The sequence below is a fragment of the Corvus hawaiiensis genome, chromosome 16 (genome assembly GCF_020740725.1).
Source record: "Corvus hawaiiensis isolate bCorHaw1 chromosome 16, bCorHaw1.pri.cur, whole genome shotgun sequence".
In the NCBI taxonomy this organism is placed as follows: domain Eukaryota; kingdom Metazoa; phylum Chordata; class Aves; order Passeriformes; family Corvidae; genus Corvus; species Corvus hawaiiensis.
In genome coordinates, this window is record NC_063228.1 from 15,178,263 (window position 1) to 15,199,514 (window position 21,252).

General features: G+C 51.8%; 1 protein-coding gene across 4 annotated transcripts in view; it reads left to right on the forward strand.

Moving 5' to 3' along the window:
* Positions 1–21,252, forward strand: part of LOC125334295 (syntaxin-binding protein 4-like) — a 48,782-nt gene that overhangs the window by 21,912 nt on the left and 5,618 nt on the right. For all 4 annotated transcript variants that reach the window (XM_048321010.1, XM_048321012.1, XM_048321011.1 and 1 more), the window contains exons 6-17: positions 6,577–6,662; positions 7,384–7,504; positions 9,883–10,024; positions 10,214–10,320; positions 11,082–11,235; positions 12,784–12,856; positions 15,795–15,892; positions 17,540–17,636; positions 19,633–19,760; positions 20,244–20,336; positions 20,827–20,892; positions 20,989–21,177. In XM_048321010.1, the coding sequence (XP_048176967.1) occupies positions 6,577–6,662; positions 7,384–7,504; positions 9,883–10,024; positions 10,214–10,320; positions 11,082–11,235; positions 12,784–12,856; positions 15,795–15,892; positions 17,540–17,636; positions 19,633–19,760; positions 20,244–20,336; positions 20,827–20,892; positions 20,989–21,177 (1,354 nt within the window). The remainder of the gene's footprint in view (positions 1–6,576; positions 6,663–7,383; positions 7,505–9,882; positions 10,025–10,213; positions 10,321–11,081; positions 11,236–12,783; positions 12,857–15,794; positions 15,893–17,539; positions 17,637–19,632; positions 19,761–20,243; positions 20,337–20,826; positions 20,893–20,988; positions 21,178–21,252) is intronic.

Sequence of the window (21,252 nt, forward strand, 5' to 3'; positions counted from 1 at the left end):
CATAATCATCTCGCAAACTGTTTAATACACGAATACATATCTCCAGGATTAAGGGCTGTGGGAACAGGGGGATTTTCTGCTCTCTACTTTTTTTTCCCACTTCGTTTTATCTTTTAGGGATGTCCTGTTATCTTTTAAGTCTGTCCTTGAGCGTGGGTGAGCAGGCAGCCGGGGGGAAGCGGGGCATCATCTCTGGCAGTGATGCCTGTGAAGGTGCCATGCCATGAGCTGTGGGCAGCTTCCCACCTTCCCACTGCCCAGCAAAGCAGCTCACGAGACCTGAAAGCTGAGGAGGACACAGGGCAGAGAAAATGCAGTTTATTTTCAGATCCTTCCTCACCCCGAGCGCTCAAGGCACACTGGAGGAGGGAACGTCATGGCTCTGGGTTTGGATCCAACCCTCATGCCAATTTTCCCAATGACTCAGCTGAGTAGCATTTTGTTGTGGTTGCCCTCGGGTGAATTGGAGTCATAAACGCTATTATTTGTCCCTGGAGTTAATTATAGGCCCAAATTACCTGTGCTTTTCGTGGAACTCAGTCTCTGGCGTGTATCAGATGCATGTTTTGGGCCTGTCGCATCAGCTGGGCTGCGGAGAGCAGCAGTAATGCCAGGGCTCAAAGCAGAGAATTCAGATTTAGAGCTGGACTCACCAGGTTTAGGTGATGCTTGAATCTGATTTTCGTCTGTGCTCACCTTCAGCTAATGAGGATAATTTTATTGCATAGTCATAATTATTGTTTATTCATTCTCAGCCTGAAAGTTACAATAGTTCCTTGTTTCTCTGCGTTGCACAGATATCAGCCCGGTCTGTCAGGTTTATCACTGGGAGAAGCCAGTTTGTGCTGCACCTCTCAGTCCTGGCAGGATAAAATACTGAATTCATTGTGTCTCCACACGGGATGCATCCCCCGCATCCCGGGAACAGGGGCTCTGGGATTAACAGGGCTCACACGGCCAGCAGGAAGGAAAGGCTGCTTCTCTGCAGTGCCCTGGCACTATGGAACAGAGTCACAGACTCACAGGATCACTGAGGTCGGAAAAGATCTTCAACATCGAGTCCCACCTCTGGCTGATCTCTCAGCCCAGAGCACTGAGTGCCACATCCAGGCCTTCCTTGGACACCTCCAGGGGTGGGGACTCCATCACTGCCCTGGGCAGCCCACTCCAAGGCCTGAGCTCCCTTTAGAGGAAGAAATTCCTCCTGATGTCCAGCTTGACCCTCCCCTGGCCCAGCCTGAGGCCGTTCCCTCTCCTCCTGTCCCTGTTCCCTGGCAGCAGAGCCCGACCCCCCCCGGCTGCCCCCTCCTGTCAGGGACTTGTGCAGAGCCACAAGGTCCCCCCTGAGCCTCCTTTGCTCCAGGCTGAGCCCCTTTCCCAGCTCCCTCAGCCGCTCCTGGGGCTCCAGCCCCTTCCCAGCTCTGTTCCCTTCCCTGGACACGCTCCAGCCCCTCAATGTCCTTCTTGTGAGGGGCCCAGAACTGGACACAGGTCCTGAGGTCCAGGGCCAAGTGAGGGGGCAGAATCACTTCCCAGCTCCTCTGCCTACGCTGTTTCTCCCAGCAGAGGGGCTGTGCCTGGAGCTCATGCCTGGTCTGGAGTAGATGCAGGACAGTCCCTCCTGTCCTTCCAGCCCTGTGTGTGACAGTGACAGCTCAGCCCATGGCCTTGCTGTTCTGAGCACTTGGTGCTAAACTGGCAGGGAGGGCTGGGGCTGACTCCAGCAAGCCTGGGTGTGCCAAGGACATGGCCTTGCTCTGGTGCTTTGGGAAAAACACCCAGCATGTCACACAGCGGCTGAGATGCCCCTGTGCCAGGCACTGCTTCCATCCCACCAGGGAGAGGGGGAAAGGATGGAATGGTTGGGTTGGAGGGGACATCAACACTCACCTCATCCCACCCCCTGCCATGGGCAGGGACACCTTCCCCTAGCCCAGGCTGCTCCAAGCCCCAATGTCCAGCCTGGCCTTGGACACTGCCAGGGATCCAGGGGCAGCCACAGCTGCTCCGGGCACCCTGTGCCAGGGCCTCCCCACCCTCCCAGGGAACAATTCCTGCCCAATATCCCATCCAGCCCTGCCCTCTGGCACTGGGAAGCCATTCCCTGTGTCCTGTCCCTCCATGCCTTGTCCCCAGTCCCTCTCCAGCTCTCTTGGAGCCCCTTCAGGCCCTGCAAGGGGCTCTGAGCTCTCCCTGGAGCCTTCTCTTGTCCAGGTGAGCACCCCCAGCTCTCCCAGCCTGGCTCCAGAGCAGAGGGGCTCCAGCCCTTGGGGCACCTCCGTGGCCTCCCCTGGGCTCTCTCCAGCAGCTCCATGTCCCTCTGCTGTTGGCCCCAGGGCTGGGGCAGCTCTGCAGGTGGGGTCTCACCTGAGGGGGCAGAGGGGCAGAGTCCCCCCTTCCCCTGCTGCCCACGCTGGGGCTCAGCCCAGGGCACAGGGGGGTTTCTGGGTGCTCACAGCTGGGGCAAGTTCAGCCTCTCACCCACCAACACCCCAAATCCTTCCCTCAGGGCTGCTCTCGATTCCTTCTCCACCCAGTCTGGATTTGTGCTTGGAATTGCCCTGACCCAGGTGCAGCACCTGCACTTGGCCTTGGTGTGCTTTACGAATTCTGCACGGTTCCCCCTCTCCAGCCTGTCCAGGTCCCTCTGGATGCCCCATCCAGGGTGTGACCTCTCCAGGGTGTGACCTCTCCACACAGTTGGGTGTCAGCTCCAGCCTGGCTGTGGGTGCCCTGATTCCACTGGAGCTGTGTGTGAGAAAATCTGCCTTTGTGACGCTTTTGGAGTGCTCTGGGTTCATGGCTCCCACTCACCTGCACCTTTGTTTTTTTTTTGAGACAAACCAGTAATTTCTGATGTCACAGGCTCCACTTTCTCTCCCAGCTGTGGTGCAGAGCTGAGGTTTCCAGACGCTGTGTAACCTTTGATGTAGGATTCACCCTTTGTTCTCCCAGGAACAAAAGGGCAGGACAAAAAGGCATTATAAGATAAAACAACAATATTCTGCAGGGAGATTGACCCCCTGCTGCAAAGTCATCCTGGAGCTGGCTGCTGCTGGCAGACCCCCCATCCCACTCTGGGGCTGGCTGAAGGCTGTCCAGGGCCAAGCTCTATTGCAAGCATCCTCCAGACCTCAAATGTTTGCATCCTAATGAAAAAAACTGGAGAAGGGCTTGTTAAAATGAACTTTCCACCTCATACAACGCCATGGTTGTTGTTTTTTAATAAAGCTGGGTATTTTAGTCCTTCAGGCACCTGACAATTCACAATGTTTTAGTAAGGGTCAAATTTTAAATATTAAAGGCATCTTCTGAAGCCTCTTGGTGTCTGAAAGCACAAAGCAGGGCCTGCTGGCATTCCTTCAGTGCACTCGTTCATTAATCTGCAATGTTTGGGCATCGTCTGCCCGCGTCAAACTCCTCCAAACACAGCACTGAGCACAAAATTAATTCCCAGGAGATTGGCACCAGAAAGTGCATTACTTTCTGCTGGGATAAGTGTGTGCCTCAAGTTAGTCATGTGTTTGTGTCCCTGGTGGAACTGGGGCTGGATTGACCAACAAAGCAGGAGCCGGGACGGTGGCGTTTGGTCACATTGTCCCTGGGCTGGATGCGGTCTCAGAGCTCATTCAGGCTCCTGAGCAAATAATGATAAACCTCCTTTGTGGATGCATTTCAGGACACTAAATAAACAACAACAAGGAATGCTGAGCCCATGCATGTCCTCCCTTATGACAGAGTTTGGCGGCCCAGATTGGTGATGGGGTTTGCAGGGTCACAGAGCTGCTGCACCAGTTGCATTTGCATTGACTAAGAGTATTTCAGCCATTGTTTGGTTTTTATAAGCTGCTCTGTGCTCTGCTGGATTATTATCTGAGGAAAATGGAACAATAGATGACCACAGAAATACCCAGCCCAAAACAAAACGCAGGTGCTGGTGGCCTGGTAACCACTGGGAATAATACGTGAGATTCCAGCGTGTGGGACCTGCCCCTGCACGGGGTCAGGGAGGGGTAAGGCTGTGGCTGTGTCAGCTACCGGTGAAACTGGTGTGAATCAGCTGCAGAAACACAGAGGCTTTACTGGGAAATTGGAGAATTCTGCTGAGATCCACCCAAGGCTCAGCTTAGGGATCCACAGAGCAGCAAACCAGGGCCTGACTTGTCCTTCTGCTTTCCCACTGCTTGTGGAATCATTTAGGTTGGAAAAGCCCTCTGAGACCCTCAAGTCCAACTCTTAACCCACCACTGCCAAGGCTACCACTCAAACCACATCCTCAAGTGTCACATCCACATGGTTTTTGAACACTTCTAGTGATTCCACCACTTCCCTGGGCAGCCTGTTCCAGTGCATGACATCCTTTCAGTGGAGGAATTTTCCTAATATTTTACATGATTTTGGTGCCTTACGTTATGAAACTGCCTCCCCCCTCCTTGCAGGTCACGCAGGGCTGGCCCCACACAGCCATCCCTTGGTGGGCCACCAAATGCCTGCCACTGTCTGAGGGGTAGATCCAATAAATAATTCCAGTGCTTGGAGAACGGCTTTGATGATCCTTATGTCCCCTCTACTCTTCTATCACCACAATGGCTGGGAGGCCACAGCATCTTCTGCATGTCCTGGTGGCATCTTGGCTGTTCCTGGGAAGTTTGTGCCCAAGAGTTGAAAGCCAAAAGAGCCTTGTGGGAGGTGGGGCTTCTGTGGGCTTTTTTTAAGGTCATGGGTTTGGTTGATAAAGACAATAGTATGGATGCAAATACTGGGATTCACCAAGGCATGTCACTGAGCATTGTGTGACACTTGGGTTTTAAATTAGCATTAAATGGAATGAATAAGGCATACATTTGATGGCAATATTAGATAAGGCATGCGCTGGTCTTTGAAGTTCGTTAATGAGCTGGTTGTGACTGGGAAGATGTAAATTACTGAGAGCATTTCCAGCAGGAACCTGAGGAGCTGATGATTCATTCATCAGTTAATATTGTTGACTCTAATCTAGCCAATAACACCCAACATCTGTGCTGGTGAGGAACGCAGATGACGCAGCGTCTGCGAGTGTGTCACTGCAGTCTCCTCGCTCAGAGAACTTTGCTGTGGCTGGGTTCCTACAGGTTCACCTCTTGAGCTTGTCTGACTGTCAAGCCTGAGAGGGAGCCACTCATAGCCAGGCTGTTCCTGGGGCTATGGCATCAGGAAGGCACCTTCCCATGGGGATTCCCTCCTGCCTTCAAAGAAGACATCTAATGGTGTTACTGTGGCCACTGAAACAACATTTTCAGGGTCTGTACCACTGCCTGGCTGCTTATTAATTGGCATGTGTAAGAAATTAGTCATCCTTGAGGATCTCTCTGCCAAAAGGTCAGATCCATCAAGTGGGGTTGGGTTATGAAGGGAGAGAACCTCCCCCCCCCCATTGCAGAGCAAAGAGCCGACGTGGCAGGGGTGGATCAGAAGGCTGCTGAACGTGAGCATGAAGAAGAAGTCATCCCTTTCCATGCCTCCTCATCTGAAAGGAAAAGAGGGGCTCACAGCAGCTCAAAGAAAGGTTACAGAAAGGAGGCAGGAGCTGGTAAATGTGGACAGTGGTAGTTCTCAATGGAGTTCAAAAACTCAGGAGGTCACACTTGGCAAAAGGTCATGAAGCGAATCACCTGTGGTGTACAGGGAATTCCAGCTCATCAAGGGCTCAACACATGGTGGTCAAACTCAACCTGGAACAAAGCATTACTGAAGGTCCTTGGGCATGGAGATATCTTCCAGGGGATTTTGGGGATGGGATTGCATGCAGGTCTTTGTTGAGGTGTTATGCTCCAAGAGTTTAGCTTGTGATGTTTGTGGAGAACATCATCATGGATGGATTGGGAGAGTGGGCTGCTGCTTCTGCAGGTGCTCTGAAAGCCATCTCCTTCTTTACTCCAGCAAGAGCTACAGGATCTACTTTCTGTCCAGGAAAAGAGGAGAAAAAACAGAAAATAACCTGTGTTTCACTATTCTAGAAGGAGTCACAAATAGGCTAAGAATTTTTGGGTTATGTTTGCACAGTTACAGCTCTTCTGGCAGGGTTTAATTCGTGTGGTGTGTTTGCAAAACTTTTGAGCCTTATAGCTGGGGGTGAAAACATTCCCAGGAGGGTCCATGAGGTGGGTGCAAGGCAGGATGCAAGCAGGGCTCCAGTGTTCATCTGCCCTCTCTCAGGAGTGACAATCCTCAGCACAGAGCCTGTCCATGGAATCATAGGGTCATAAAGATTGGAAAAGACCTTTAAGGATATGTCCCTTCCCAGCTCCTCTTGCCCTGAACACATTCCAGGGCAGGGAAGGAGCACTCTGGAGCTCCAGCCCATCACAGGAAAGCTGCACTGCCATGAGATTGATTATAGACCTGAAGCCTTGCACAAGCTCTTGAAACCAGGGTGCTCCCCTTGCGCATGAGGAAGCTCCGTCTGCTCCCCACAGCTGGAGGGCACCGGCCCTACAGCCTTGGTACCAAGTCACTGCCATCAGAGGCACCACTGCCATATAATCATGTGGGGGGAGTTCTGAGCACCAGCTGACTATGCCATGGTTTTGTTTGCAGGAGAGAGTTCTCTGAGCTGCTGGAGAAGTTCGGCTCCCAGAGCAACACGGGCTCAGCGCGGAGCTCGCCGATCCTGCATGGCAGCAGTGAGTAGCTCAGCAGTCTGTGTGGGGGGAACTGAAAGCCCCTCTCTCTGCAGAGAGAGTTTCCTTTATCCCAGAGTCATTCTGAAAGAGCTGTGGTTTGGTTTGAGTAGGTGTTGGGGTGGAGGTTTGAAGAAAGCTCGTCCTTGTTGCAGGTCCTTGGGGCATGCCCAGCCCGTGGCCATTGGTGCCACGGGGTGATCAAGAGAGGCTTGAGTTGGGGTCGTAACCACTCCCCTGATCCCCAGACTCTGCCTAACTGATGTGCTGGCAGGTGACTCCAGCGGGAGGTGCAGCTGTAGATTTTTGCTCTGGATTTCAATGTGTTTCAGCAATACTTCATTCAAAGATTTTTCATTTGCAAATAGGCAATGTTTCATGAGATGCAACAAGGTTGACCTAAGCAAGGTGCCAGCACACAAAGCCATGTGTGCCTGGGGAAGGAAGCTGTCTCTCTGGCTTGGCATCCCACCAGACAGCTGCTGGCCCTTCCCCTGTGGCACAGGTGTGTAGGGTTGGCAGAGGGGTGACAGTCCCACGCTGGAATTGTGCCAAGGAGGCTGAAATGTTTCCTCTCCTTCAGCCCTATCCTGATGTCTTTATCTACCGTGTGGCTTTCCCCAAAAATCTAGGAATGCAGCATCAGCTATGAGTGGCAGAGCAGGGGGGAGGGTGATGCTGGAGTGTTTGTGTGCCCTGGACTGACTCTGACTTTGCTGTTGAGGTCGATACCTGGAGAGCACCTCCTCAGGCTCATCCTCACGCTCCCAGAGCCCACTGCTGCTGAGCCCTGCCAGCTCCCACAGCCCCTTCATTGGGAACCCGGCGCACGCCCCTCACGCACAGTACGTACAGATCCCACCAGGGTCATCAGGAGACCACCAAATGTCACTGGGATACACCCAGTTAATAATTCCAGGGCTTGTTGAGCAGTTTTGTTCATCCTTATGTCCTCTCTACTCTTCTATTACCACAATGGCTGCGAGGCCACAGCATCTTCTGGATGTGGTGGTGGCATCTTGGCTGTTCCTGGGAAGTTTGTTCCCGAGGGGTGAAAAGCTTCCCAGTTGAGACAGTCAATATGTCTGCACTATGGTTAACCATGCAGCAGCTCCTCTTCCTCCCCTCTGAATCCCAGGGAGAGGCCATGGTTTACAGCCAGCTGAGAGGAGCCTGCACATCACCTTAAAACCATGAGCAGAGCGTTCCTGCAAGGCTGGTGCTGCTTTCAGGAGGTGTTTTTGGAGCTTGTTTCCTATTGCCCTGCTCCTGGCATGTTGACCCCAAGCTCCAAGAGCACCAGCACCTCTCCATGTCCTTTGGTGGCCAGAGCATCTCCTGGAGTGTGTTTTCATGTGGTCATCTGCCCTTGCACATTCCGCAGGGTCAGAGGTCTGGACAGGCAGAGCTGGTTTTTCTGCGGAGTCTCATCTCTGGGGCCCTTCCCCAGAGGGACAGCTCGGAGGGTGTTCACAGTCATGGAATGGGGACCATTTGTCACCAGGGCTCACAGCTCCCCTCCTTTGCCAGTACAAGCAAGACAAATCGCTGGTAAAGAGAATCAGCCCTCACTGCAGAACCAGTAAATCCTCTTGCTAAATACCAGCTTATTAGGGATTTGCAGAGGACAAATATTTGGCACCAGAGGTTTAAGCTGCTTGCATGGAGTGAGAGACCCACGCAGAGGAGAGACCAGATCATCTACTTGGCAGCTGGTTTGGAGAAGCCATCCTTACTGTGCTGTTAACTCACTCCAGGCTGAGATGTAGAATCCAGAGTGGGTTGGGTTGGATGGGACCTCAGAGATCATCTCATTCCAACCCCCTGCTGTGGGCAGGGAAATGGGCATTTAGGCTAGAAAGGACTGTCTTGGTGGCCTCCTTGCCATGCTGTCCCTAGCTGTGCTTGTCTCCATGCTGGTGCCAGGCCCCAGTGGTCTTCCAGGCCCCTGGAGTCACAGAGCACTGGTTTCAGCTGAGCACTGGTGGTCAGCTGAGAGATGTAATTTGGGCTAAGGGTCTTTTCATGCATGTGGCTGCAACCCCTTCTGCTCACCACAGGTTGTCCCTGGGCTATAACCTCTCATTGTGGCATCCCCCGAGGTCCTGCCACTCCACTGAGCAATGGGAGTTGGATACGATGCAATCTCACCACAGTCAGTGTCTGAGACTTTGGGTTGAGCAGAGAATTTAATGCTTTGTTTCATGACATCATTTCCCTAAGATCACTCACCTTAAAGCAATGTTTTTTCATAAGACTAAGGCACAGTGGGCTGTCTGACCACCAGGGATGGCACTGCTGGGAATATGTGCTGGTGTCACTGTGGGGCACAGGATGCACAGCTGCTGCTGTGTCTGAAGTTGTCACACAGGGAGCCAGTGCAGACTCTTTGGGCTGCTGCGGAAATAAACTGAAAAGTGAAAAGCCAGCTGCACCCATCCCATTTGAGGAAAAGGCTTGCTAATCCTTAGACACCATCAAATCCTTCCCCAAATCCCCCCTGCTGCAGTGCTGCCCATGGGAGCTCAGTGAAATCTTGCTCCCACAGCTCTGCCACTGCCAAACCTCCCTCCTGGCACAGAGCCACCGCTGTGGCCGGGCCTTGGTGGCCCGCTGGGTCCTGTCCAGCAGCTCTTGGAGGGAAGGGTCCAGCCTGTTTGCTGCTCCTTTTCATCCTCGACTGGGCAACCCACCTGCCACAGCAGCAACTCACAGTGTGGTGGGTGCTGCTGTAAAGGATGCCCATTTCTTAGGGCATCTTGCAAGATTTTGGGTCCAAACCCCAGTTAAGACATACCCAGCTGTGTTCCCGAGCCTCACTCTGATGTTTGCTAAGAGCTGCTTGATAGCTGATCCATCTGTAAATTGCTGTCTGGTGATTTAGCTGGATTTGAGCAACAACCGTGTTGATCCTTTGTGTGCTTTTGGCTATAAAACCAGGAATGCCAAATATATTCTGTTAAATCTTTAGTTTCTTCTCTAAATGAGTATTCCCCTATTTGGGATTAGGGAAATCAGTCACCTTCATAACACTGAACAATGTCTGCCAGAAGAGGAGCCCTCACCTCCCCTTTCCAACAGTGGGTGGAAGAAAGGATGCAAAAAAAAAGGTTGGGAGAAGGTAGAAGGATGCATGGAAAGAAATCCAAGCAGAGTTTGTTCAGCAATATGGGAAGATAACCCAGATGACCTTGAGTCACCTGTTGGCTTCTCTCCCTTGCAGCTACTCCATGGACTCAGGAATCCAGAGCATTTCTATAGCAAACTCCTCTGGCTTGGGGCTGACAATCAGTGGTGGATCCAACAGGCCTGATGGGCCCATGATTTATGTCCAAGAGCTTTTGCCAGACGGGGACTGTTACAAGGTAAGTCAGTGCGGAGACCCTCGGGAGCTCTGCCAAGGGGACCTTTCCTAGAGGCTGTGGCTGTTCTGAAGCAGTTTTTCTAAGAGTAGATGAATAATTGCATGGACTAATGAGGATTTGTGTTGCAAGAGAAGGCTTTGGGCAGAGATATCCCTTCCCAATGCTGTGTCTGTCTCCCTGTTTGTTTAGGATGGTCGGCTCCGACCTGGAGACCAACTCATCGCTATCAACAGAGATTCTCTGGTGGGCAGCACGCATGAAGAGGCCAGAAAAATAATTGAAAAAGCCAAATTCAGGTAGACATAGAAAGCATTTCCTGTCATCATCATGTGCTGTTGAGGCTTAGGCAGAACACTTCAGGTCATACCAAGGTTTGGCTTCAAGGGCACTGTTAGTCTTAAATGATGCTTTAAGGTGGTCACATAAGGAAATCTTGAAGGCATGGATCATCCTGAAGTGTGATCCAGCCCATCCCGATGTTCTGGGTCTCATGACTATCTCCTATCACTACCCAGCAGAGCTTTGAAACAGAAGTGAAGTTTAAAAAAGGGAAAACAAGGAGACTCGGGAGAGACCTTATGGATCTGTACAGAAGGGTGGAGCCAGGTGGGGGTAAGGCTTTTCTCCCAATTAACAAGGGGCGAGACAAGAGGAAACAGCCTCAAGTAGTGCTAGGGGATGTTTAGATTGGATGTTAGGAAAAACTTCTACATGGAAAGTGTTGTAAAGCCCTTGGCACAGGCTGCCCAGGACAGTGGTGGAATCACCATTCCTTGAAGTGTTCAAAAACCATGGAGATGTGGCACTGGGGGACATGGGTCAGTGGTGGCCTTGGCAGTACCAGAGGAATGGTTGGACTCAATCTTAGGGGTTTTTCCCAACCCTAATCATTCCATGATTCCATGGAACGCAGCTGGTGGAGACCCAGCTGCACTGGTGCAGGCTACTCAGGCTTAGGTGAGGTTATCCTGAAGGCAGAACCACAAGCATGGGAGCTCTGCAAATTTGTGCCTTTTGTTTTGTTAATAAGAGGTTCTGTGTTTGTTGTTTGCTGAAGACACGAGGGAAGCACAGAAGTGGCCTTTATTCCTGGGAGGGGACGGTTACATCCCGGACTGTCGGTTCACAACAACATCCCATCCCCGCCTCCGAAGGCTGTGGGAAACGGCCTGAGCTCCTGCAGGCTGAAAGTCCACGTGAGGTCCCCAGAGGTAGGTGGAAGTTCATCTCTAACAGACATCAATCCTGGGATCTTTTCTTGATCAGAGAACTCTTCTTTAGGGACTCCTTGGTAATATTTCTGGAAATCCAGTGGAAAGTCTGTACTGTTGATGTATTTACCTGCAGGCAGGTGTTTTAAATCTGAAATAATTTCTTCTCTCTTGGGTTTGAGACAGAGATGGATCTGTGGAGATAATGACAGCAGTTTCATCTCCAGGGCCTGCATTCAGACCAGTTTCAGGAGTCTCAGGTTTTAAAAAAAACAAAGCCCTTCTGTGGATAGCAACCTGCATCTGATTCAGCACCAGTCATAGGGCTGGAAGGGATCTCTGGAGTCAGTTTGATCTAGGCTCCTACCCAAAGGCAGGAGCAACTCTTTATTCTTCAAGCCCTCTGATGAGGATGAATCCCCAGCATTCCTGCACAGCCCATTCCTGTTCCTGACTACTCTAATGATAAGCCAGGCTCATTCCTCCTGCAAAGCCAAGCTCCACATTGCGTTTGCAGAGAAGTGCTCAAGCTGTGAATGGCTGGACAGGGTTTATCCACACAACCCTCAGGGTCTGCGGCTCCATTCTGTGCATTTGTCACCCCCTCCTGGACTGATGCCATGCTGGGTGTCCTTTCTGCCCCCTTCCATACAAATTCCCTCCAAGAAGGGCTGACTGGATGTTCCTTTCACACAAGAACATTCACAAAACATCTTGCTTTCCAGCCCTGTGGGGACACAGACTTGCATGGATGTCACGTATGTGTTGCCTTTGGGTGGACCAGGCTGGAGATGTGCCCTAGAATGGCACCAGAGCCCCTGGAGCTGTGGCTGAGTGGTGTGGTTGGACCCGCAGCTCGTGTGATGCTGTGCACTTGTATGAAATCACACCATTGGCTGGACTGAAATGGCTCCTGTCCTCACTTTGCTGCTGAAAGATGGAACTTCTAATGAGATCGGGGTTTCCACACCAGGGGAAGAGTGCCCAGGCACCCGTGCTGCCTGTCTGTGTGTCCTCACACCAGTCCTGTGCCCTTCTTGGCATCCAAGTCCCCAGTTGCCAGAGCTGTCTCGGTGGTGCTCACCCTCAGATTGTTTCTCCCTCTTCCTTGTGCTTTCAGCCGTGACGTAGCACGTAAGACAAGGTGGGAACTAAACTCGGCTTCCTGCCCTGCTCACTGGGATAATTATGTATTTGGGGTAAATATTACACCTGGCTGTGGTCAGACTCGGGACCTCCCCGCTGGGTTGGATGCAGAGCTTCAGGGAGAACCTCTGTGGAGAAACCAGGCAAGGTCAAATCCAGCCTCAGTGCTCAAGCACAGTCACAGTAAGGACAGAGTCGTTTGTGTGTGACCCAAGGTTTTGGGGTGGCTCATCCTGTGCCAGGTGCTCCCAGAGAAACCCCTGGACTCTCTTTAGGCCCATCTGCACAAGAGGAGTATGTGGTGCCCTCATGACTCTTGAACTCCTCTTATCTTCTGCTCATTATTTACACCAACAGATTCTTCTTAGTGACTGTCTGTGCCATTTTGTCTTGTTTTTCTAGAATAGACGTGAAAATCCTTTTCCTGTGCCTTCTTTGTCACCAGACATTTGCCCACCAGAGCTTACGGTCTCAGGTGAGTCCTGCTCAACCATTCTCCTTGTGGGGGTTCCTTGGAGCTGAGGATCATGAAATTATAGAATCACAGAATCATGGAATGGTTTGGGTTGGAAGGGACCTTAAAGCCCATCTCATTCCACCCACTGCCATAGGCAGGGACAACTTCCACTGTCCCAGGCTGCTCCAAGCCCCAAAGTCCAACCTGGCCTTGGACACTGCCAGGGATCCAGGGGCAGCCCCAGCTGCTCTGGGCACCCTGTGCCAGGGCCTCCCCACCCTCCCAGGGAACAATTCCTTCCCAATATCCCATCTAACCCTGCCCTCTGGCAGTGTAAAGCCATTCCCCTTGTCCTATCACCACATTTTTTTATCAGTGTTTATACTGCTGGAGTGGAATTTAATGGGGTGATAATGACACTCAGCCTGCTCAGAGAGAGGGCAAAGCAGCAGCTTGGTTTACTCAACGAGTAGTAATTATGTCCATGTTTGCCCACAGCAGCAAAACTCTTTACTAAGGCATTCGAGGACTGAGCTATTCACAGGAGACAAATTCCTCCACTCTCAGCCTGTGGTTCATTTGCAGCAGGGCTTTGCCCACCTCAGACATGCAGCAGGTTCTCCACAGGCTACATTCCCTTCTGGTGGGAATGGGGGGCTCTTGGACACACAGCATAAAAGCAGGCAGGTAATGATAGTTGGGATGTACACAGCAACCCTGGGCTCTGAACAGGCTTTGAGGATGCCCTCAATTGGCCAGATTGGGAAATTGCTTAGAGATGTGATTAAAACAGATTTCTCTCTACGTCCAAGCTTCAATTTTTGCTTATTTTTTCCATGCTGTGTTTCATCTCCATGCTCTGGGTCTCCTGAGCTCTTATCTTTTGTGAAGAGACCCACTCTGTTCATCCAACAGTGTGGCAGCAATGGGGGGTGAACCTGAATCACCCTGCAGCTTCCCAAATCCCTTAATAATATTGAGGAAACCTCAATAATCCCCAGAGCCCACAGAGACAACCTCCACCAAGGTACCCCATATCCCTGTGATATGAGGGTTACTCCTGCCCCAAGGGAAAGATGGACTTCCCCAACAAACCCTGAGCAAGTGCTGCCCACCATTCTTGCGGCCTCAAATCCAACAGCCCTTCCTTCCCTGGGACATTGGCTCTGCTTACAAATCCCTGTGCCTTGCTGTAATTCCCCTCTGGAAGGCTAAGAGCAAGCACTGGAGGTAAATGATGCTTAGTCCATCCCTGGGATCAGCAGGAGATGGAGCAGCTGCTCCCAGGGATGCCTGGCTCACCTTGGGCAAGCTCAGCAGCTTCAGCTCTGCCATCCGTGCTCCGCTGGAAAGGCCCTGGGACAGGGACATGCTCTGTCCTCCCTGCCCTGAGCACCCTGCAGATGCCATGGAGACTCTCAGGTGGCCACCATGGACAGCCAGTCCTGGTGATGGGGACAGAGATTGCAGATTGTTGCTGCAATCCAGCAACAGCAGTGACCTGACCATGGCCTGACTTAGCTGGGGGATTTTATCCCTGCAGGATTTGAACGTGGAATGCCGAGGAGGCTTTGTGTCAGTGTTGTCACCCATACAAACAGACAACTGGCTTTGAAAGAACAGCCAGGCTGGGAGCCTGGGCCAGTCAGTGCCTCTCTCTGGGTGCCTGATGGATGCCCTGGATATGGCTGTGTCCAGAGCTGACAGCAAAGCCACATGGAGCTAATCCTGATTAGCCACGGCTCGAAGGGTAACAGCTCTGCCCTTGAACTTGGAGAGGAAAGTGGTGGTGGCCGATCCAGCAAACCCATTTGTTACCTCTTGCTGCTTCCCAGCTGCTGGCCTCAGCAGAGCAGATGGATGCTGGGATTAGGAGGATTATGCAGCACCTCTGCTGCTCCTCACTGTCTTCTCCTGGCACCTGGGCTCTGGCCCGATGGACAGGAGGGTGTGCGGAGAAGTGCTCCAGGGATTCCAGAGGAGCTGTGTTACTTTGCAAAACAGGGTCTCCTGTGATGTTAACCAGATCCCAAGCAGGCAAAAGGAATTGCTCCCTGGGCGAATCCTGTGTCACTGGCATGAGAAGGAATTTTGTCACCTGGGCTGATGGTTTGAGGGTGGGCAGGGGCAGGCACAGCAACCCTGCACCCTTCTGGAGTCTGCTGGGGTTGTTCAGGAGCAGGTAATGCCTCCTGCAGCCCTTTTTCCAGGGAATATCATGGCTCCTTACAGACAAGGGTTAATCATAATGGAAAAGGTGGGGTTCCCTCCAGGGATGGAGGGGCAGGCCTTGTGCAGCAGTGCTGGCAATGCTGAGCCAGCTGTTAGCAGCTGGATCCTCCAGCTCATGACAGCTTTTTACCAGCACAGCAGCTGCTGCCTCTGCCTTTCTCTGCCTCTGTGGCTGCCTCACAATACATGTGGCTCCTTCTACCCAAAAAACTTGCCTGCCCAGCTCAGGGGAAAAGGGCTCAAGGCTTTTGCAGTCTTGGGGAGGGGAAAAAACCTCACAGTGGTGCTTTTCCACATCACTTCTAGTCTGTTTGTTCCCATGGGTGCCAGGAATTCTTTCAGTTTTGCTTAATCAGAGTAGACAAGAACCAGGCAGTTTTTAATTCCTTTTTCTCACAGTTCACCATAACTCCAAGACTCCATAAAACTCTGTGATTGGAAATTTCCAAAGTGCTATTTTTGCAGTCCTTTGTCCCTGGTTGAAACATCTCATTTTAAACCGTGCAGAAGCCCAGTTTCAGAAGGATTTGCCCCAATATCCAGTCTTTCCAAGAGTGGCCTAGCTCAGCCTTCCAGAGTTGGTTTTAGTAAATCCTGGACTTGGATTTTTGCCCTGCTGCACACACTTTATATTTCATGCAACAAGAGATCTGAATTTTGCTTTGCAGACACCTCTTCCTCTACCCAAATGCTTCTCCATTAATATTTATTTTTGATTTTTCAGCACCTGCTTCAGTTTCTAACTACAAAGCAGCTTCAGGCACCAAACCCAAAGTAGCACTGGATCCCCACATCCGGCTCAAGGATGGAAAACTCGAACTGGTAACTGCCGGGATCCCTCTCCCCAAAGCAAGGTCTCCTCCTTGTGCACTATGCAGGAAATAGTCCATTCTCCAGCTGAGTTTGCTGGAGGCCGAGTCCAGCCTCTGAAAGTAAAGAGGGTGAAACATCCTGACGGTGTCCAAAGGGGCATTTAAATATCCCTTGGCTCAGCTTCGCTGTTCCTCAGTGCTCCATGAAGCTCCAGAAGTCTTCTCCTGGCAGCTGCACCTCCCCTGGACATCATGCCATTGGCTAAGGTTGTGCCCTCCAAACTTTTTGGTGATGCTGTCACTGCTAGGGTGACCTCAGGCAGCCTGGCGCGGGCGAGGGAAGGCTGAGATAGGAGATATCGCACCGAAGAGCCATCCAGAACCGCTGATTCTTCCATCATTTTATGGAAAACGCATTCTGTGGGCATGGAGCATTCGCTCACCAAGACCCTGGTGAGGGGCAGGGTGCCCTGGGGGGGCCATGTCCCAGTCTGGCACCTTGGGTGGTTGTGGCGTTTGAGGGGGGGATGTGGGGACAGAGCCCTTTGTGCGGGGCCGGGGACACCCCGATGTGACGAACATCTGCTGCCACCCGACGGCAGCGCAGGGCGCCCGGGAGCTGCTCTCCTGAGCCTGCGTAATCCTCCCAAAGCGGCATCCAGGATGGAATGTGCACAGCGACCTCTGCTCCTCACGGGGACAAAGCAGCTCCTCTCGGCTGGCAGGAGCGGAACGCTTGGCTCCCCTTTTAAAAGCTGTGTTAGGCGCGGGCGGCTGCAGCGGTGACAGGGTGGGGGTGACACCGAGCGGCACAACCTGAGGTGGCTTTGGGGTGGCCAACCACGCCAACATCCTGAAGTCTGGGAGCCTGCAGCACTGCCTTGCACGGGGTGGTGGGCAGAGGAGCAGGAGGTGGGACTTGAACGGACAGCAGATGGATCCCAGGGACTTGCTGGTGCTGGAGCGGTGAGCGAGGATCCCTCCGCAGCGCCTTCCCAGGGAATTGACGGGAGGTGCTGTGAGCAGGAGCTGTGCGTGCAGCCCGGCACGGGGCAACGTTTCACTCGGGCTCTTCCCCAGAGTCCGCTAAGCTCGACTTTGTCTTTTGAAAGCTTTCAGGTGCTGCTGCCAGCAGGGAAGTGAGGCTTGCACAGGTTTATCTGCTCCTGTGTGCTGTGCTGCCCTGGGGTTGAACTGATAAGTATCAGTAGAAGTTAGGGCAGCAGCAATAATGAGAGAGTAAAACATGCAGTGGAGGAGCAAAATGTTTGAATGTCTCCTCTCTCCATGGGAAACACTCTGTCAACAGCTTTTATCTTCCTGGTCCCAAACAATTTCTGGGCAGTAAGAGAAAGGAGAGGCTGAGCTCTTGCCAGCTGAGTCTTGCTAAAACTCCTCTGGCTTTTGATAAAAGTCCTGAAAGCTCATCAGAGCTGCAAATCTGACTGCAGATAAAATGTTCTTGGAGGGATGTGAACCTGTGTTCAGGAGCAGACATTTCTGTACATGTGCAGGAAAGGACAGACTGGAAATCCAGTCCAAGCCTGCTCCTTTGGGAGATGCTGCCTGCAGAAACTGCAGTGTCTTCCCAGCGCTTACCCCAAAGAGGTGCTTTTCCAGTATTTTCCTTTTTAAAGGCTCCTTGTTTCTGCTCAAGGTTCTGCAGTATCTTGGTCTGGATGTGACCGAGGAGAAGAAGAGGCAGCTCCGGCAAAGCCTGACTACGGACTCGCAGGGGACGGTGGCCTACGGAGGTGAGCAGGAGCTCTGTCCATGGGGGATCTGTCATTTCTGTGAGGCTTCACTGGCAGCTAAAAAGGGAAAGAAGTGGCAGGTGAGACACCTGCCTGGCTAGTGATGGAGCCTATAAAGAGGGAAAGTCACAAGCACAAAAGAAGGCATTCTGTAGAATCGTGGAATCCTGGAATGGTTTGCATTGGAAGGGACCTCAAAATTCATCTCATTCCACTGAACACCTTCCACTACCCTGGGCTGCTCCAAGCCCTGTCCAACCTGGCCTTGGACACTTCCAGGGATGGGACAGCCACAGCTTCACTGTGAAACCTGTGCCAGGGCCTCGCTGCCCTCACAGGGAAGAATTACTTCCTAACATCTAATCTAAACCTACTCTCTGTCAGTTTAAAGCCATTCCCATTGTCCTATCACAGGTAAAATCAGATTGGTGCAAGGGCTTACTTCCCTTAAAATCCCAGCTTTCCTAGCAGGAACTGGCCAGAGGAGACACAGAAAATAAACATCAGTTCTGCTTTCTGTGGCCTTCCAGAGCATGTCCAGCCCACAGGGTCTGCTCCCCAGAAGGCTTTCAGCAAAAATCCCAAACCATCAGCAATGTCCCCACCAGAGAGAACAGTCACAAGGTATCTGGATCAATTTTTTTGTGCAGAGTGAGGGATGGGAACCACGGCCCTCTCTTACGAGTGACTGGTGCTGAATTTTGTGGTGACAGAAATAAGGATGATTGGAGGTATTTAGCAAATGTGCTGGCAGCAAAGATGCTGCTCCTGCTGCAGCCCAGAGACTGAGCACCATCCAGAGGGACTGGGACAGGCTTCAAGGTGGGAGCACGTGAACCTCATGAAGTTCAACAAGGCCAAGTGCATGTCCTGCTCCTGGGTCAGGGCAATCTCAAGCACAAATCCAAGCTGGGTGGAGAAGGGAAGGAGAACAGCCCTGGGGGAAGGATTTGGGGTGCTGGAGGATGAGAGCTGGCCATGTCTCGGCTGTGAGCACCCAGAAACCCCCTCTGTGCTGGGCTGAGCTCCAGTGTGGGCAGCAGGGGAGGGGGGGATTCTGCCCCTCTGCCCCCTCAGGTGAGACCCCACCTGCAGAGCTGCCTCCAGCTTGGGACCCCCTTCCAGTGCCTAAAGGGGCTCCAAGAGAGCTGGACTGGGACTTGGGACAAGGGCCTGGAGGGACAAGACAAGGAGGAATGGCTTCCCACTGCCAGAGGGCAGGGCTGGATGGGATATTGGGAAGGAATTGTTCCCTGGGAGGGTGGGGAGGCCCTGGCACAGGGTGCCCAGAGCAGCTGTGGCTGCCCCTGGATCCCTGGCAGTGTCCAAGGCCAGGTTGGACATTGGGGCTTGGAGCAGCCTGGGCTAGGGGAAGGTGTCCCTGCCCATGGCAGGGGACGGAATGAGATCATCTTTATGGTCTCTTTATGCCCAAATCATTCCACGTTTCTGTGATTCTGCGACTGGAAGCTCTGGGACCCTGGTGCCTCCTCCCTGATGGCTCCCACCTGTCCCACACAGCCCCTTCTGCTGTGCTTTCCTTCATGTCTGAAAGCAAAATGAATGTGGATTTCAGACTTGTCAGTTTAACACCTTTTTTAAGTGCTGAACTCACTGAGTTGTCTTTTTGTTTAAATCAGCAACATGAGAAATGGCAGCAGGTGCCTTTTGTCAGGGAGATGTGGGTTTAGCTTAAAATTTTAAAACTTTCGGAAGCACAGTCGTGAAAACTCCCCTGTGAAAATATCTGGGGTTTTCTGGGTTTTAAAAGTGTAGGTTTTTTCAGCTGGATAAGAAACAAGAGTCTGATAAAGACTGCCAACAACTCATTTAAGCTTGATGGGATTGCTGAGGAAGCCAGGATTATTAGAGAAAGCTGTCTGGCATCTCTAAACCCTACTTGGCACCAGTGGATGGCCCCAAAATCAGTGGAATTTTCTCCTAACACACAGCAATATTCTCTTTTAGCCTGGTAAAAACTGATTGTTTCTCACAGATGTTCTCCAAGCACTCAGGGATCTATTGCAGGAGGAGCTGGACGAGGCTGGTCTGGATTCCAGCTCCGTACTCTTCACTCAGCACGAAGTGGCCAATTTGCTGGATACATCGGCTTTTCACTCCCTGGTCAGTCACCCCAAAGCTCTTCTACATTGAATCCATGGATCTTCTACATGAAATCCATGGAATTCTGAGATGGGAAAAGCTAAATTACCGTTTTCTGGTTGTTCTAAAGACAAGGCAGAACTATTCATTAATCATTTTGTTTATAGGAAGTTCTATAAAAGACCTCCAACTTCTCTTTTTTAATAAGGAAATGACAGTATCGACGGGATAATATGAGGAAGCAGCCTGGCAGTTTTGCAGAAGGAAAAATAGCCATAATTAATCAATTCTAAGTAATTTCATCTGGTTCATGAAGTGAAAATTCACCATGGCTCAGCTATTTCGGCAATGATGGGGATCAGAGAGTGAAATTCTGTGGGGCAAAAAGAACCATCCTGGAGCTGAATTATTTAATGTACCATTTGATCTGTTGCATAAAAATGCTGACTCCTTTTTGAGGCGATTTTGATTCAATGTGTGATGAGTCCATCCCTCTCCTTGCAGACCTTTGACTCTGTCAACTGCAATGGCAACGAGGACCTGGAGCAGCTGCAGCTGGAGATGACAGATCTGCGGCACGAAGTCCGAAGGCTGAAGGTGGAGCCTCCCCTTGGAGCAGATTTCTTGGCTGGGGCCTTCTGCTGTAGCTCTCCACAGGGGGAATGGAGTGGCCTGTCCCTCTGGAGAAGTCACCAGTTTGCATTCTGTGCATTCCTCATCACACGGGAGCCTCTCACCCTCCACTCTCCTTAATTGCCTCTTTCTCACTCTCAGCCTCAAAGGAAAACTTATTTGTACTCAAAGCATGCAGTCCCTTCTCAGCAGGGAGTTAATGTATTTAAAGCAGGTCTCATTAAGAATTCCAGTCCGTGATTAACAGAAGCAGCACCTGTCCTCTCACCCTCACCTGGCTGTCAGCACTTAGGCTGTGTCCAGGCAGAATTCTGCAGGTCACAGCCCTAAAAGCTCTCCCTGTGGGGGGCAAAGTGCACAGAACTTCTGTAAAATAATATTCTGGTGGCTAGGGGCATTCTAGAGAATGTCCTGACATTTGTTGCTTCTAATCTGCTGAAAATGTTTCCCACAGTCTCTCCTGAAAGAAGTGGAGAACAGCAAGAAGTCAATGGAGGATGAGCTTCAGAGGCTGAACCAAGTTAGTGAAGGGATTTCAGGGGTGCTTGGGGTGGGTTTGGGGGTTGGCAGCCGAGGGGGACGTGGTGTGTTCATCAGAAGTTCTGGGTGCTTGCAGAAAGCGCTGGGGTTCCTGTCGGAGAACCGGACACTGCACAGCAAACTGCAGATGGCCGAGGTGGTGCAGAGACAGGCTCACAGCGCCGAGCAGGACTACGAGGAAGTGATCCACCTGCTGGAGGCTGAAATTGCAGAACTGAAGATGCAGCTGGCGGGGAAAAAAGCAAAACATGTCTCTGAAATAGAGGTAATGCAACCCCTCAGTCTGGGGAAAACCCACAACCCTTCAGACTTTTCTGTGGGTTCATAGAGCCATGGAATG